Raw genomic sequence first — 16652 nt, forward strand, 5'->3', positions numbered from 1 at the left:
CAAGCGCTTTTAAATGTAATCTTTTATTAAAACCGGCTTTAGGATCAGTCAAATACTGTACGAACAAGTAGAAAAGAAAGTCTGTTCGTTCTTGTGTCACAAATCTATTACGCCCACGTCAAATGGAAACACCTGTGGCATATTCGGGAAGGTGCGACATTTCAGAACAAAAATTGAGAAATGTGTAAAACAAATTGAAAGATTTGATGAAAATGTGTTACTGGTGGCAAGAAGCTGAAAGTAACGCACCCTTCCTGAAGGCCCGGGTATCACAGAACACCTATTTCTGTACAAATTTATTGTATCAAAAGATAACATGTTAGATTGAGAACAACTTTTATTTGGCTGTGTATTTTGAAGAAAACAGCTGGCTGCAGCCAGCTGTACCTATGATTTTAATTGTAAAGTCAAATGTGACTATATAAATAGAAGTTTTCTTTCCCCTCTGCAAAACCTGTAAAAAGTATTTCAATGGTGCATGGATCAAGATTTCCAATACCCCGCCCTATGCTCATACTGTACTCACTCTGAAGGAAAATATTGGACCAGATAAGGACCTGGACAGTGAGAGGAAGCCGTAACATGTGTAAACTGGCCATATGAACATTTTCAGGGGGGAGGATTAGGGTCAAACAGCTTTGTGCTACAATGATTAGCCACAATAACTTAAAACCCTATGTGGCAATAAATATAAAATGTTAGCTCTTGGGCAAACAAACCCTTTTCTCAGACACGTAAAATTGCATTTTGTGAGGTTCGACAAACATTCTAGATAGAGTGGTTGTGCAACTTCCAGAGTAAAGCTCTGCATACATATTTATATTTAATCATGTTTGTACTGGGAGGCACTAGGGGATGACCCCCCCCTAGGAAAGACAATTCATAAAACACAAGATACCTTATTTATTTTTAAACTATGGAGCCTGTTAAGTGTTTAGATTTATAAAACATAAATAAGAGCTACACGCAGACCATTAATGAGTAAAGCATAGAAAGCATCTGGGAAAAGGACCCCACTGATACTGCAGTACAGAAACAGAGCTGATCAGAAGTGTGCATAACATAAATATTGCACCATATATACCCGCTGAATACACAACCTTCTAGCTCTAAATTAGCTTATACTCCAACATAGAATATCTTTATTTAATGTTTTATAGAGGAAATTAAAACGAGAGGGGAAGGGAAAAAAAAACAAAAACAATACAATCCAAAGAGGACCAGCACCATCTTGTGTCTAATAGTTGCTATGAAGTGACGCCCTGAATGAACAACACATTCATAAGTAAAAAAATAAATGGGAGAAAAAGAAAAACAACTAATTTACAAAATAGTTCAATAAAATCATAGCAAAGAAAAGCTCCAGCCACAAATGTGGAGGCAAAAATTGTATCACAGAACAAACTTTTTACAACTTCTTTCTTCTTTTGAAATTTCCGTTCTGGTCGAGAGTCTCGGCAGACTCCAAACAGAACCCGCTTCTAGCGATCTGCAGAGGGAGGGAAGTGCCTGGAGACCACCGCGATGGACGGCAATCAGTAGTACTTGAGTTCGTTCACCCTCGCTGGAGACCGACGGGGGCCGGGAGAGAGCGCGTGTGGGCGGGATTACTAAACGGTGCTCAGAGGGGTTGGAGAACACTCCGACCGGCTTCTGAGCTGCTGCTGCTGCTGCTGCTGCTGCTGGCTCCCGTCTTCTCCATCTCGGACAGCTCCTCGAACACATCTCTGCAGGGAGAAACAAAGATGAAGGCTGGGGTTCCTCCACAAAGCTGACCAGGTTGTGCTTCTGTGCAGCTTTAAAAAAAAAATAAATTAAAATAAGTACAGCGATGGACGAATGTCAAACGGGCCAGACAGACACACGGTACATTTACCGGGGGGGGTGGGGGGAGGTTTTCAATACACAATGCTCATTCAATCGAACTCACTTGTGGATATAAAAGAAAATGTATCCGCTGCGGTCTCTGTCGCGCTGGACGGCGGCTTCTTGTGTGCGCGACACGTCCAGGTCGTTGAAGGTCAGCCAGGACTGCTTCTTCATGTCGAATACGTCACTGATGTAATGTCCTGGTGGGAGAAGGTCCGTCCACACCGATGTTTTATACTTTGTTTACCGTACAGGGGACGCCCCCCCCCCCAAAAAAAACCAGAACATGCTCTCACCAGAAGACGAGCTGCTTCCAATGTGACTGACGACACTGATGAGTCTGAATGAGTTTGCCAGGTCTCCACTCTGTGGAAAAAGAGACGTTATCATCATCATCATCATTACGGCTCCAGCCAGAAGGGCGGGAACGCTGTTGTTTTGGGTCAGATCTATTATTCTCCTAGTCGGTCTCCGGCTGAAAGTGCCTGGCGCTGGCAACCGGGAAAACCCACGGACGCTAAACTTAGATGATAGAAGTTTAGACATGTTCTGAAACTAGGGGAGGAAGAAAAAAAAAACAAAAAACCACACGGGATTCATCGGCCAGATGGTCGCGCGTTAACGTCCACTTTTACGTTTTGTCTTATAACTTCTGAACCGCCTGTCGTAGAAACAACTCTTGCATCCATGTATTCCTTGGGTCCCTGTGCCGAGTCCTGGAGCGCATTTTTGTCCAAAACGTCTTCCTCCTACAGATTGTCCATTGTTCAAACATTCTCGACTGAATGTCCCCGAATACAATTTATTCAAAAGGACATTTCTGCTATGCCCCACAGTTTGGCCACAATTTATTTTCAAAGTTCACAAATGCGCGTCCACGTATGCTGCCCACTGCTCCTGGCTGTGCCCCCGGAGGAAGGACAAGCCAGGATGGGTCAAAAGCAGAGAATCCATTTCACCGGCCACCATCAAAGCATGTGCGTGTGTGTGTGCGTGTGTGCAAGCATGTGTTGTAGTGTGGTGTGTTGCGTGACTAATAAAGACTGTTTCTTCTTCTTCTAAATGTCTGTACCTATTGGGCATTGTCCTCAAAATGGCCACCACCTCCAAATTTGGTCCAAAGAAACAAAATGGCCACCACCAGCCATTCAAATTGCACCATCAATTAGACAGAGTTAGCAGTGGTTGATATGCATCACATTGGATGGTCATATGCACCAATGTACCAGCATTTACTTTGTCAAATGTGGGAGGAATCATCCATTAGGGGGCGCTATAGCACCATCTTTGCCATATGGCCGTGACTTCCACACTGCTTTATGTAGGGGAAAAAAAACAACAACCTTCCCTGGATTCATTAAATGGCAATTGTCTTCATTATGTCTTCAATTTCATCATTTGATTTCAGCATTATCCTTTGTTTTAAGTAAATCTAAATATCAACTATAAAGATATATGAAGTGCATTTCTGTTACAGTTCACTTGTTTGAGAGACACCGTCCACTGAGCATAGATGACATCTTCTCCATGTTGAACAAAACGCCAACACCTAGGACATGTTGCCCTTTGTGGGGAAAACACACAAACTGACAAATGAATACGCGCCACGTAGCCAGAAGAACAGTTGGAAACACAAGTCAGGCGAAATGGAAAGTCCGGCCAAGAAATACTGTGACGATCCTGTTGCGGCTTTTTGCACAGGATCACTCCCATCAAGATTTCAGAGAAAACCCAAAGATGTCATTTTTGCTTGCAAACGTCCTGTGAAGAATTTCCCAATGGCGTCATCTTTTCGTCTAAGAAGTATGCAACGTTTTCCCAAGCAGCCAGCAAGCAATCAAAATGTTTGCAAGAAATTGAGTAAGTTTAAATGTATTTGTGGTTAATGCAGTAGAAAGTGACAAGTTGACAAAAAATTGGCAATGGAAAACATTGGGGGGTAAACATCTACTGCTCACTGCTCCTGGAGGAAGGACAGCTAGGATGGGAGAAATGCAAAAGCCAAAATTCTCCAGTCAGCACACTGCGTGCGTGCGTGTTTTAAGTGCATTAGCACCTGGGAGACAATAACATCATGGTTCTATAATATTCTATGTAAAAAATAAACCAAATAGCTGCTCCATCTTTAAATCCAGCCGCATCATACCTCAGCATTCCTCTTCAGGTCCTCTGCCTCCGCCTCACTGTACTCCATGTCAAGAACGTCCTCGTTGCCCGAGTCTTCGTCCGAGCACAGCAGCTCTGGGAGAGAGTTGTTGAACTCTGGCGGGGATAACAGAAGGCAAGCTTTAACATTGCTCCATGGTCCAGTTCTAACGCTCACGTGTCCATTGTAGGAGCTTTCAGCGGTGGACAGGGGTCAGCATGGACACTGACTGCAGCTACACAGCCCATACACAGCAAGCTGTGGTGGGGATGTGTGGGGATGGTAGCTCAGGAGGTAGAGCTGGTGGTCTAGTGATCCAAAGGTTGCTGGTTCGATCCCAGGCTCCTCCTGCTAGCATGCTGTAGTGTCCTTGAGCAAGACACTTAACCCCTAATTGCTCCTGATGGCTGCGTCCGTCGGTGTTTGAACAATTGTAAGTCGCTTTGGATAAACGCGTCTGCTAAATGACTAAATGTAAATGTGGTGCACTGTGTGTTCTGACACCTTTGGATCATAGCAGCATTAACTTTTTCCACCAATTTGTGGGATCGGACCAGGTGCATCAATGAACCGTGGGCGCCCATGACCGTGTCACCGGTTCAACGGTTGTCCTTCCTTGGACCACTTTTGGGAGGTACTAACCACTGCATACCGGGAACACCCCACAAGACCTGTTGTTTTTGGAGACGCTCTGATCCAGTTGTCTAGGATCACAATGTGGTCCTTGTCAAAGTGGCTCAGATCCTTACGCTTGACCATTTTTCCTGCTTCCAACACATCAACCTCAAGAAGTGACTGTTCACTTGCTGCCTCATACATCCCACCCCTTGACAGGTGCCACTGGAACCAGATGAGCAATTTTATTCACTTCACCTGTCACTGGTTTTAATATTGTGGCCGATCTGTGTAAATGGTGGGATATTAAAATAATTTGGCTCAATACCATTTCTTGACAGACTCAACATCTTATAGCTATCGGAAATAAAAGAAAACACATTGTTGACCTTTCCCAGACCCTCCTTTTTGGAGTCACTGTTTTTCCAATTTATCCAATTGATCGAATAAATCTTTAAATATCATCGATTCATACTCAATGCTTGTTCAAATCGAGTACCATTTGAGTTTCTTTACTTACAGTAAAAATATACTTTATATAAAATATATGGTTATAATTTTTACCTTGCAAACTCAGCTCTGTGGCCCTCTTCAGATCGTCATCTTCCCTCATCTCTTGAGCCTCCTAGGAAGGGAAAAGAAAAACACTTCAATACAATTTGGACTTTTGGCAGGCCAAGACAAAGAGATGTTTCCAATTTTGTGCGTTCTAGTTCGAGCTACAATGTATATTCATGGATTTGGGTTTCATACAGTGCCATTTCACAGGACTCTTATTGCAAGTGTGAAATAAGGTAGTGCGCCTTTTAAACTGACAGCAGACAGTTAATTATATTGCACCTTTATTTATTATGGCAATGGATGATGAAAACTAATGTATCCTTTATTAACATTTTTTTGTATTAAAACAAAAAAATCTGGATTCATATAAAATAAATGTATAGTCTTAACATTATAAGCAGTAAACCAGCCAATGAAAGGGCAGTTTTGTACCATTTTCTTTCTGTTCAAATTTAGAATGTTTTTATATTATTCCATGATGCTTTGGAATGCCAAAGGAACAAGCAAGCCTGTGCAGCATATTAAACAGAAGTAGTAAATACAGTCAATAAAACTGTACAAACATGTTAATAAGTTCAGAGGCCCATCTGGGCTCTGACGTAAAGAACCTCAGGTCTAAAAGGTTCTGCTCTGACCAGGAGATCAAAATAGATTAAATGATTTGATTAAATGTAGGTTTGCTTTAACCTAGACATTTATAACATGCTTATTCTGATCAAAACAAATGATTGATTGTTTAAAAAAAAAAAAAAAAAAAAGTATCCGATTTGGTGTGGACGAGCAATAGAACTGGCACGTGGGTCTTACATGCTCTTGGAGGCTCTGGGCCAGAGCCTGCTGCAGCTCCTGCTCCTCCCGCTCCTGGTCCAGGCTGTACTGCTGAACCCAGTCCAGCTCCCCCTGCTGCTGCACCCCGTCGGGGGTCTGATTCTCCTTGTTCTCATCCATGGTCAGGTCCAGGGACTCCAATACATCTGCAACACGCAACGTTCAGTTATTACAGCCATGGTCAGTTATGGTGTTAATAAACCAATTTCATATTCACTGACAGTCTGCTTATAATATTCAGCTGTATACACTGATTTATAACACGATTATTGTTTTTCTTATTAATGTAGAAATTGTCCACCTGCAGGCTGTTTACTGTCTGCCTCCATCAGTTCTGTGTGATAGGCCAAGTCATGGGCATCCGTGTCACCAAAGCCCGTGTCAGGGCTGCTGGTCGACTCGTCCAAGGGGGACGGAGCTGAAAGCCCCGCCTCCTGACGGCTCATTTCCAGCACGGCAGCCAACATCTCATCATCGTTTATCCCGTTGAAGTCCGCTTGTTCAACAGTCACCCCACGCTGAACACACAAAAGTTCAAAATAAAAATAATATTCCATAGAAAATGTAGAGCAGCAATAACACGTCTAGCTCTGAACCCGTGCAGGGTTGTCAAATTTCCGTTAAGTAAAACACTTAAATTGACTTTGAACCATCTAATGAAACAAGATTGAACTGTGTTTAGTCAAAATGCCCACCTCCTCTGAGCGCTCCTCCTCCTCAGGCAGACAGTCACTGAGGCGTCGCTTGCGGCTCCCGATCACCTTCCTGTTGCACTCTTCCTCGCTATCAGAGTCCAGAAGGATGGAGCTGCAGCTTGAGTTGGCCGCCTTCCCACCAACCCTCCTACACAGCCACCAAGACCACTATGATAAGACTTAACAGGAAGATTAAATTACCCCTTCCCTCAAACCTGGGTAATCTCTCAATGTTTGCAGCGAGCTATTTCAATACATGTTTATTAACACCCACTGAGAACTTTATTATGAACACTATACTAATACTGGGTGGGGCCTCTCTGCACTCAAAACCGCTTCAATTCTTCTTGGCATGGATTCCACAAGATGTTGGAAACATTCCTTTGAGATTGGGGTCCATGTCGACATGATTGCATCACGCAATTCCTACAGATTTGTCAGCTGCACATTCATGCTGCGAAGCTCTCGTTCCATCACCTCCCAAAGATGTTTTATTGGATTCAGATCCGGTGACTGAAGCCACTTTTGCTTTGTGATGTGGTGCATAATCATGCTGAGAGTAGGTATTAGAAGACGGTAAATTATGGCCATGACGGGATGCACATGGTCAGCAACAATACTCAAATAGGCTGTGGCATCCAAGTGATGATTTATTGGTATCAACGGGCCAAAAGTGTGCCAAGAAAAAAATATATATATCAAAGGTTGAGTCTGGCACCAACATTTAGGCCACGGTCAAAAAACTGAGATCACCCGCCCCCCCATTCTGATGGTTGATGTGAACATTAAATGAAGCTGCTGACCGTATCTGCATGATTTCATGCATTGCGTACACACAAATTACATGAATAAGTAGGTGTACAGGTGGTCTTAATAAAGTTCTGTGTGAGTGTATATCAATTTGAATTACTTCAAATTGAAAATACTTTATTAAAGTCACTATTTTAGCATCATTCAAATTTGTCGTCGTACCTGAGGGGTGCCGAGGAAGAATTTACAGACTGGGAGGTCTTCAGTGTTCGAGACCTTTATCAGAAAAGAAGAAAAAGTTAAGGAGGTGCATGCATCATGATTTTCTCCGACATTGTATGCCTTCCATCGATCGATCGTCCATTTAAGACTATCGGGTCAAATAAACGTCTCCCGGTCCTGCCGCTTCGCACTACTCAACATCCGAAAAGTCAGGCCGTACCTGACCCAATATGCCACTCAACTGCTGGTACAAACCTTGGTGATGTCCCGTCTCGACTACTGCAACGCCCTCTTAACACGCTTGCCGGCCTGTGCGGTGAAGCCACTACAGATGATACAGAATGCGGCGGCGCGACTGGTGTTCAACCAAAGAGGGCACATGTCACTCCGCTGCTCATCGAGCTCCACTGGTTACCTGTAGCCGCCCGCATCAAGTTCAAGTCACTCATGCTGGCCTACAGAGTGATTGCTGGGAATGCTCCCGCCTACTTAAATGCTCTTGTAAGAGCACATGTTGCCCCCGGATGCTGCGCTCGTCAAATGAGCGTCGCCTGGCTCTGCCGGCCATACAGCCACGGCAATCCAGGCTATTCTCATTTGTAGTTCCACGTTGGTGGAACGAGCTGCCAAAAATGACCAGAGCGGGGACCTCCCTCTCTGTCTTTAAGAAGCACCTGAAGACCCAGCTCTTCAGTGAGTACCTCCTGTCCTAACCTACAATTACTTAGCACCACCTTGCAGTATTTATTGTTACACGAATGTTGTTGTTACACTAATCTCTGTCGCAATGTAGCTTGAATGTTATTCTCCCTTGTAAGTCGCTTTGGATAAAAGCGTCTGCTAAATGACTAAATGTAAATGTAAATGTAAATAAACAATTTAATCTGAAGGTTGCTGGTTCGATTCCCAGCTCCTTCTGCTAGCATGCTGAAATGTTGTTGAGCAAGACATTGAACCCATAATTGCTCATGATGGCTGCGTACCTTGATGTATGACTAATCATACAATACAATAATATGAATAATATGTTGCTTTGGACAAAAACGTGTCTTAAATAATGACGTAAAAAAAGTAGATTATTCACTAGTCTACATCACATAAAACCAAATGGATGCCTGTTCAGCAGCCATATCAAAGGTTGGAAAAACTTGCAGTGAGGAGATGAAGGGTCTTACATGGCAGCCTGGGCGCTCCAGCCCAAGCTGAGCGGGGGCCGCGTGGCTTCTGTGCAGTGGGAGAGCAAGGTCAGGTAACGGGGAATTACAACCTGCTGGCCCAGCTTGCTGTTCAGGGACAGCTGGGCATTAAAACTGTAGCGCTTCAGGTGCAGGATGAGAACCCTGCGTGCAGGAAAGAGCCAAAGGACAAGACAAGTAATTAGTGTTTACCACCATCTGTTTAACATGCAAATAATATCAAATATTCTCTCACATTCTCTCACAAACCCGGTACCACTATGTCACCAGTTCCTACAAGATCAGTATCTAGAGAGCCACCCGAGCGGCCGATTGAAATATACGTATCTCCAAATTCACCGCATGCCTTTACTAAATATTATCGTTTGGGCGCATAGAAATCCCCTGTAGGGCGCGCTGCCGCTTTCCTCTCCCGTGCGACTCGCTTTCTAACTTATGGCCGAGAGCCAAACAGCAGCGGGGCTTGTCAATGTTACATTATGGTCTGTTAGCCAATCAGATAAAAGAAGCAGGCCGTAAAAGTTTTACCTACCGATAAGGTCCGGTTCATACAAATGGTCAGTTACGTGTTAACATGTGAAAATAAATTAATGAGTTTAGTTAATAAAAAAAAAAAAAATCTCTAAAATATCCCGGATCTAAGTTTTTTTTATTTAACCTTTTTTTTTTAAATATATATAAATAAATAAATTTGTTAATTAATAAAAAAATAAAAATAAAAAATAAATAATAATAATAATAAAAAATTAAAAAATAAAAAAGCCCCGGCACTATTCCTCTATCATTCCGATCATGCATTGAAGCCCTCGAAAATAATATGATATAGTTGATCAAATATGCAAGTACGTTTGGGTCCAAGGGAACGATCGGAGCCTGTCTCCCTCTCTGTGTGTAATGGAAGTATTGGAGAGCAAATAAAAATGTTTTTTTTTTTTTTTTTTTTATTCTACTCAATTTCCATATTGAATGAAACAAAAAAGCACCGTGCATAACAGGGACACTCATTGACTGCCCCCCGGCCCTAACAACTTTCAAAAGGCAAACATTGGAGAAAATGAGGGTAAACCCAGACTTTGAAACAAATCAAATAGACCTTTTCAAATGGAACAACTGTATGTACCTGGGCAGTTTGCTGAATTTATGAGTGACTGTCGCTGCTTTCCCGCTGCACTTTTCACACGAGTATTCGATTTCCTCCATCTGCAAAAATGAAGTAATGATTAAGTTGTCAGTAAATTCAAGGGATGTGGTCCCACCGAAAAAAAAAAGTATGCATATAAATAACTAAAACAGCACAAGCAAAAGGCAGAGACCGCGCCCTTACCCTGAAAAAGAGGTCTAAAGAGTCCTGGATGGAGCGAAGTGGGAGGGTTTTCTTTCTGCGTGGCAGGTCGATCGACAGATCATTGAATTGCTCCCGCTTGGTCACCACCTCCCCACAGCTGCAACAGACACGTATTTGAAACAAGCATGTCTATTTCGCCTGAGTTTATTTACATCTGCGTTAGCCACAGGGCCTCAGTTAAAACCTACTACTAATAAAACCTTTGCAGCAGCAGAAAAGTACAAGGTATATTACCTATCCCCCACCCCCAAAGGTCACATGATACAGCCCAGGCCACGTTTGAGGCCTTACCTCTTGCAGGTGATTGTGTGCTGCACTTCAAACTCCATGTTGACCGCCACCGGGCATGTGTAGATGCGCGAGGTATCCGTTTCCTCGCCGGGTTCCGTCTTGCCCGCTGCCGGTGGTGCTGCCCCCTGCTGGCCGTCATCCCACGCTGCGGCAGACGTGAAGGAGTTGGGGGTCGCTTCATTCTTCCAGCTCTTGTTCATCTTCTCCACATCCTCCTTCAGCTGGTCGAGACACTGGCTCAGGAACTCGTGGGCGTCCTGCATGGGGAGAACGACAAATATACATTTTATAAAAAATCAAAAAAATTAATAATAAAAAAAATAATAATAATAAAATAAAATCACATTCATGTTCAAATTGAGCTAACTTTTGAGCGAAACGACAGCTTTCCAACTAGAGGGCCGTCGAGTTCTAACTTCAAAACTTGATTCATGACTATGTCTATTTTTAAATAGATTTAAAGTTTGTTTTCCCTTTATGTTCAGTGTGGCCCCACCATGAGACGATAACTTGCCACGCAGATAATTTGAGTTTGAGACCACTGCCATAGGCATTGAAGGTACCTACAAAGCCGTGCACCAGGGTGATACATACTGGTAAAGACAAGTGTTTAATGTTGCAACAAATAAATGCTAACTTCCCACATTTCATCAGTTGATCCAAATTTTCAATGCCAATAAACATTTCTTCATAAAGGTCGATATGCATTATTACACTATAAGCTATTATTATTATTGCATCTTGATACAATAAAATGATTGCAATTTTTTGTACGACAATTACATGAACTATTAACTATTACTTTAGTTGACTTGGGGGGAGAAATGCGCACTTACGTTCTGCATGTATCCGGAGAAACGCTCCGCTGTGGAGGAGATTGCACTCTTAACCTTCCTCAAAAGGTCCTTCTTCGTCTCTGGACAACCCACATCCTTCTTGGCCATGAGGTGGGCAAAACGCCTGCAGCATCGTGAAAACGCATGGTGGGGTGAGATTTTACCAATTTGAAAATCTATCCTGTTTAGTGTCAACATTAAATTGTCAATACATTTTATTAGAATTATTATTTTTTTTTAACCCTTCCACTTCATAAAGACCTTGAGAAAGTGTGATCTTTTCTGGCTCCAATTTCTTTTTAATAAAATACTACATGACAACATATTGTATTCATATGCTCTGCCATCCAGGGCGCCGCCATTGCCCAACAAGTCTACCAGCGAGCATGTTACCTGAGCAGTGCGTTGATGGGCACTTTCTTCCATGGGATGCTTTGTCTCAGCATGTCGTTGGAGAAAGAGGGAAGGCTGAACAGAGACTGGAGGATGGCGTTCATGTAACACGTGTTCCCGAGGTTGGAGAATCTATAAGACCAGTTTGAAGATGAGAAGCATTCGCCAGTTTGGTATGACTGGCCTCACAACACACTTTTTTTTTTTGCTCCCCACCGTTACATTTATGTCGCCTTGGCAGTCATTTTTCCATCATACGTATTTTCCAAGCCTTTCAAATAGGCCAATATCCTCATTTAGGGAAGTTTTTCATATATTTTTTAACTAATTTACCAAACTTTAAAAATAAATAAAGAGGTGCTTTCAATTAGTACACATATTTGGCGGCTATGGAAAAAGTAATTTTTAGACACGCTCCAGTAATGCTGTCGGCTAATTTGGTTAAGATTTTTTTGTATACTGCAGCGCATCCCTACCCTTGCAGCGGGGTCTGAGCCTGGGCGAGGGTGGACGGCCTCTGCTTGTTCCAGCCTCCGTAGTCCACAGAGGGACGCACTTTCTTAAAGGGGGTGGAATGGTTCGGCAGCATGAGGCTTCTTTTGACCGATGGGCTCGGGGTGGTACTGGACGGCCTGATGAAAACAGTGGAAGAAGCTGCATTAAATGTGGCATGCTTAAAATTGCATAACAGCTATCAGCAAATGCTACACAAGACCTTATCAATGGGGAGGGCGCTTATTTTTTAATGTTCAGCAACGTACAAAAGAAAGAGCATCAGTTGTTTTTAGTCTTGTACTTTGCATTTTGTTTTACTAGGACTCGGGAGGTTTCTGACCTGTCCAGGAAGGAGTGGCTCTGGCTGTAATCTTTAGTCACTGATCTGCTGCCGTAAAACGATGTGGGCTGGAGAGGAGCTGACCCCAGCGGAGCTGACGGGACAAGTACAAACAGCAGCTGAAAGAGCATCTCCCTACACTACATGAAATAGTCTGAATAGACAGGTCCGGGCTTTGAAAACTCATTACATTACTCATCTCAGTCTGGAAATGTATCTGAAACCTATCTGGATCCAGGGTACAGTAAACTTTTCAAATGCATTTGCTTAGATTTTATTCAAGATGAAAAACAAAGGAGAATGAAACAGAGAGAACAGCCCTACCTGAACTTCGGTTTTCCTCAGCCTGCTTCAGCTTCTCTTTGCAGCTCAAAAGGAACTTTCTAGAGGGGTCAGACGTTGCTTTGTTGTTGCTAAGGGAGTGTAAAAAGGTTGTGATTAACACATTTCAAAAACAACCACGGGAAGGATCCTCAACAATTACCAAAAAATAACACTAATCCTCGTAACTGGTATGGTGACTTTTAAGCTTGAGTCACAACAGTTAGAGGCCCAAAAGTCATGTAAACACATGTAGACAAAATAATTAAGAAATGCTCTGGATGGCGATTAAAGCTATTTGTACCTTGACGAATCATTTTCCTTGGGGTAGTCCTCGGTTAAGTCACTGTCAGAGTTCATGAGTCTCTTCCTCTTCTCACTCCTGGAGGAAAACAATTCATTTTGTGACGGGCGAGGTAAAATGATTGCCAACCTGACATATAAATGTTCCAAATACAGAGGAAAAATTACTTAAATGATGAATGAAAATGATAATTCAAATTAAGACAATAAAAAAGGAACGTTCGTCCCGGCCCGCAGTTTTCAGTTTACTGCGTAAACAGCGAGCAGCACAACACTGGAGAACTGGACACAGTTGCTCCTTCAGTAATGTGTTTGAGAGACTATGATTTTCCAAAGACTTGGACCCACAGACACTGATGCCACATTTATCCACTCACGCAGGCTTTTCTCCAAGATTATTTGTCCTAGCACCCCTCTTCCAAACCTTGTCATTCATTGGGGCAGAGGGTGGTGCCAGCAAGAAAGAACTTGACTGGTTCTTGCAAGAGCAAAAATTCACACACGCACGCACACGCCTCCAGTTACAAAACGGTCGTGCCTACCTGTTCTCAGAGAGCCCACTGCGGGTGGGAGTGGAGCCCGCTCGACTCGGGCTGCCCAGGGGCTTCCGCGGTGCCGTTTCCTCCCTGCCATCCACACTTTGCCGCCTCTGTGTTGCCTGGATGATGTTACAAGTCTGAGTCAATCAGGAACTAAGGTAAATGATAGATCAAAAGGTGAAACGGCCAAAAATGTATTTTGTGTTTGCAAGTCACCTGTCTCTCTCCTGATGGACTGGTCTCATTTTTCACAGTCCGGTTCCCAAGCACACTGAAGCTAGCACTTCCATGGGACATTTTTAAAACTTGGGGAAAAAAAACCAATAATCATAAAAAATTGGTGGTTGATTTTTAAATGGATCTCGCACAAGTTAGATTACCTTACTGAACTTAATTCTGAAAAAGGGGTCGCCTCAAATTAAATTCAGAAAAAGCAACCAGAGGAAGAACCACGTGCACATACCTTGCTTTCCGGGCTTTAGCTTCTCCAGGTACTCTTTGGTCTTCTGAACCAAAGTGGGGTGCATCTTATCCAGAGTGATGATGCTGGTGTCCTTGAGAGTCACCATGATGCGGTTCACGCTCTGTGAAATTTGCTTCACATTCTGGTTTAGCTGTAGAAAAAAAAAAACCAAAAAACGCTAAATGTTATTAAATTATAACAGAGTCAAATACATAATCAAAATGGAACCGTCTTATAATCATCTAATCATAATGTTTCCATAAATGACAGCGACATCTCACAAGTTTCATAGATTGATTTAAGCTTGCTTTTGGTGGGGTGCTCTGGTATCTGACGTAGTATTACCTGGAAGGTTTTGGGCGCTCCGCCGCAGTTGAATCTAAGGCAAAGGCTGACTTTGCTGTCCTTCTCCAGGATCTCGAAGGTTCCCTCTTTCCACCTGGTGGTGCCCAGGTCTATGCTGTGGAAGCGGATGTTGACCGCGCCGCCGCTCGAGAGCTTGGTCACTACGGCCGCCATGTCTTAGTGTGCAGTGGGCACACCCGGAACCCGGATCCCGGGGCTCGGTTGAACTGCAATACAGCGGCAATTACTCATTATTTACATGTTTTCATGATCATATGGCTCATAGCTGGGAGTAACCGGGAAGACTGAAGACTTTTTCCCCAACTTCAGGACTACCTCCCTCGGGAACCGCATGTATGAGCAGGTAGTCTGGCACTTCCACTTAACAGGAGCACCACGTTGATTAACACACAATGCAAGCACCTTAGGAAAAGCACTAACTTTGTATGTGTGTGTTGGACTGACACGTTTTCTGGCTGTTTTAAGAGCTTCACTAAGTCAAGTTCCAACCATCTTTGTTGACACGGCAATACATGAATTTATCTTCAATCTTGTGCATCTATGACAAGATTCAGGAACAACACTTAATATTGACAAGCATATGTACAGATTTTAAGTTATGTTTGTTGCCAACTTCTTTTTTTGTTTACTTTTAGGTTTGTGTTTATTGCCCATTTATAATTACTTTATCATTGTTGCCTTTTTTGTTTGTTGTTGTCACACCTTAATTAGCCCCCGGGAAGCAGCTCCCTCCCCATCTCCCTTGGTCTAAATAGGACTCTAAACACCTTACTTTAGGCGTTTAGGCGTTTAGGCGTAACAGGGGATCAAGTTTAATTTAACCCAAAGAAAAACTCACATTCCAAACAAACAAACAAAATGATGGCAAGAGATGCGCGTCGCAGGTTCCCTCCAGTCAGCGCTGCTCGAGGAGTTTCCTCCCACACACGGAACCCACTCTGCCTGGAAGTCACGTGAGTGTGAAACGCGCTGTATGTTCTAACGTCGCAGCCGGGACGAGGCCGTCTGCAGCGATGCACCCTCTCTGCACAATGAGGGTGAGCGGCTGGTGTGGGCTAGCACCGTCAGCAGGCTAACGGCTAACAGCCGACCACATCCACAGCGGGGTAGCCGCAGCTAAGCGCGCACAACGCAGCGGCTTTAACTGGTGGGGGTGTGGGGGCGGCAGCGGGCAGCGTCAACTGCTTTCCAACCGCGGCGTTTGAACCGGCGGAGTCCCCATCGCGCAAGACGGGTGAGCGGGGGCGGCGGCGGAAAACGCGAAGTCCGGCGCGACGTCGGAGCGGCGGGTAGCGCCGTCCCCGCGGTTAGCCGACGCGCTAGCGGCGCTGAATGGAAGGGGGGGGGGGGGGGGGGGAAGGCCGACGTTAGCATGCTAACCCCGCTAAGTGGCTAATTTCCCCGGTTGTCATTTTGGCAGCGGAAACGCAAGTCCGCGCTCGGCCGCGGCGTTACCTCGTGGTTGCGTTCACTCCCTGCGGCACTCCCCGGTCCCACCGCGGTTTCTCTGGGTCCTCGGCGAGCGGCAGAGCGCGTCCGCCGGCATCCACCTGCTCCGGTGCGGGGTTGTTGACAGCGGTCCGCCTCACGGCGCTCGGCGATGATGGCGGGAATCTGAACATTTACACCGGAAGGCGGGTCCGAGAGCGCACCCGCCCCCAGTTCTCGCGATAACACCGTTTTTTTTGTTGCTTTCCTTTTTTTTTTTTTTCTTCATTGTGTGGCGTTCAAGTCATGCCGGAATGTCGGAAATATGGAACCCGGCTCTCCGGCGGGCTACACATTACACATAAACCTAGAAATGAATAATAAACAATAAAAACGTAAAATCTTTGCATATGATGTGTAACTATGTAGAAAGACTATTTAATTAAATTCGATAATATCTGCGTCACTCTCACTCTCAATTCAATACAAATTCGCCCTTAAGATAGTCACGGTATTCATTTGTATCGTGAACATTTTTATTTGTATTATATGTTTTTGTTTGTTTTTTTTTTTCTATGTGAATGTTCTTTGGGTGAAACGACACGTCGGCATTTTAAAGTTTTGTAGATATGACAATTTAGGGTCAAAGA

The 16652-nt window shown here is 44.0% G+C and overlaps 1 protein-coding gene across 1 annotated transcript; it reads right to left on the reverse strand.

Moving 5' to 3' along the window:
* Positions 1 to 1590: 1590 nt before the first annotated feature.
* Positions 1591 to 16169, reverse strand: usp37 (ubiquitin specific peptidase 37). The gene is made up of 24 exons (XM_080019684.1): positions 16030 to 16169; positions 14554 to 14780; positions 14209 to 14359; positions 13962 to 14050; positions 13749 to 13864; positions 13208 to 13285; positions 12907 to 12995; positions 12583 to 12676; positions 12224 to 12379; positions 11748 to 11879; positions 11355 to 11478; positions 10519 to 10775; positions 10207 to 10324; positions 10003 to 10082; positions 8862 to 9026; positions 7687 to 7740; positions 6715 to 6862; positions 6321 to 6537; positions 5999 to 6165; positions 5195 to 5255; positions 4016 to 4131; positions 2166 to 2235; positions 1931 to 2069; positions 1591 to 1727 (listed from the first exon to the last, which is right to left on the reverse strand). The coding sequence occupies exons 2-24, from the start codon at positions 14725 to 14727 to the stop codon at positions 1622 to 1624; spliced, it is 2901 nt and encodes a 966-aa protein (XP_079875810.1). The 5' UTR covers positions 14728 to 14780; positions 16030 to 16169; the 3' UTR covers positions 1591 to 1621.
* Positions 16170 to 16652: the final 483 nt, after the last annotated feature.

This window comes from Zeus faber, assembly GCF_960531495.2.
Source record: "Zeus faber genome assembly, chromosome: 18".
NCBI lineage: Eukaryota > Metazoa > Chordata > Actinopteri > Zeiformes > Zeidae > Zeus > Zeus faber.

Coding starts and splice junctions, on each gene's coding strand:
- usp37 (XM_080019684.1), bottom strand. CDS start 14,727: ATGGCGGCCGTAGTGACCAAGCTCTCGAGCGGCGGCGCGGTCAACATC. Junction 12,380..12,582: donor AGCCACTCCTTCCTGGACAG/GTCAGAAACCTC, acceptor TGTTTTCATCAG/GCCGTCCAGTACCACCCCGA. Junction 2,236..4,015: donor ACCTGAAGAGGAATGCTGAG/GTATGATGCGGC, acceptor CTTTTTCCACAG/AGTGGAGACCTGGCAAACTC.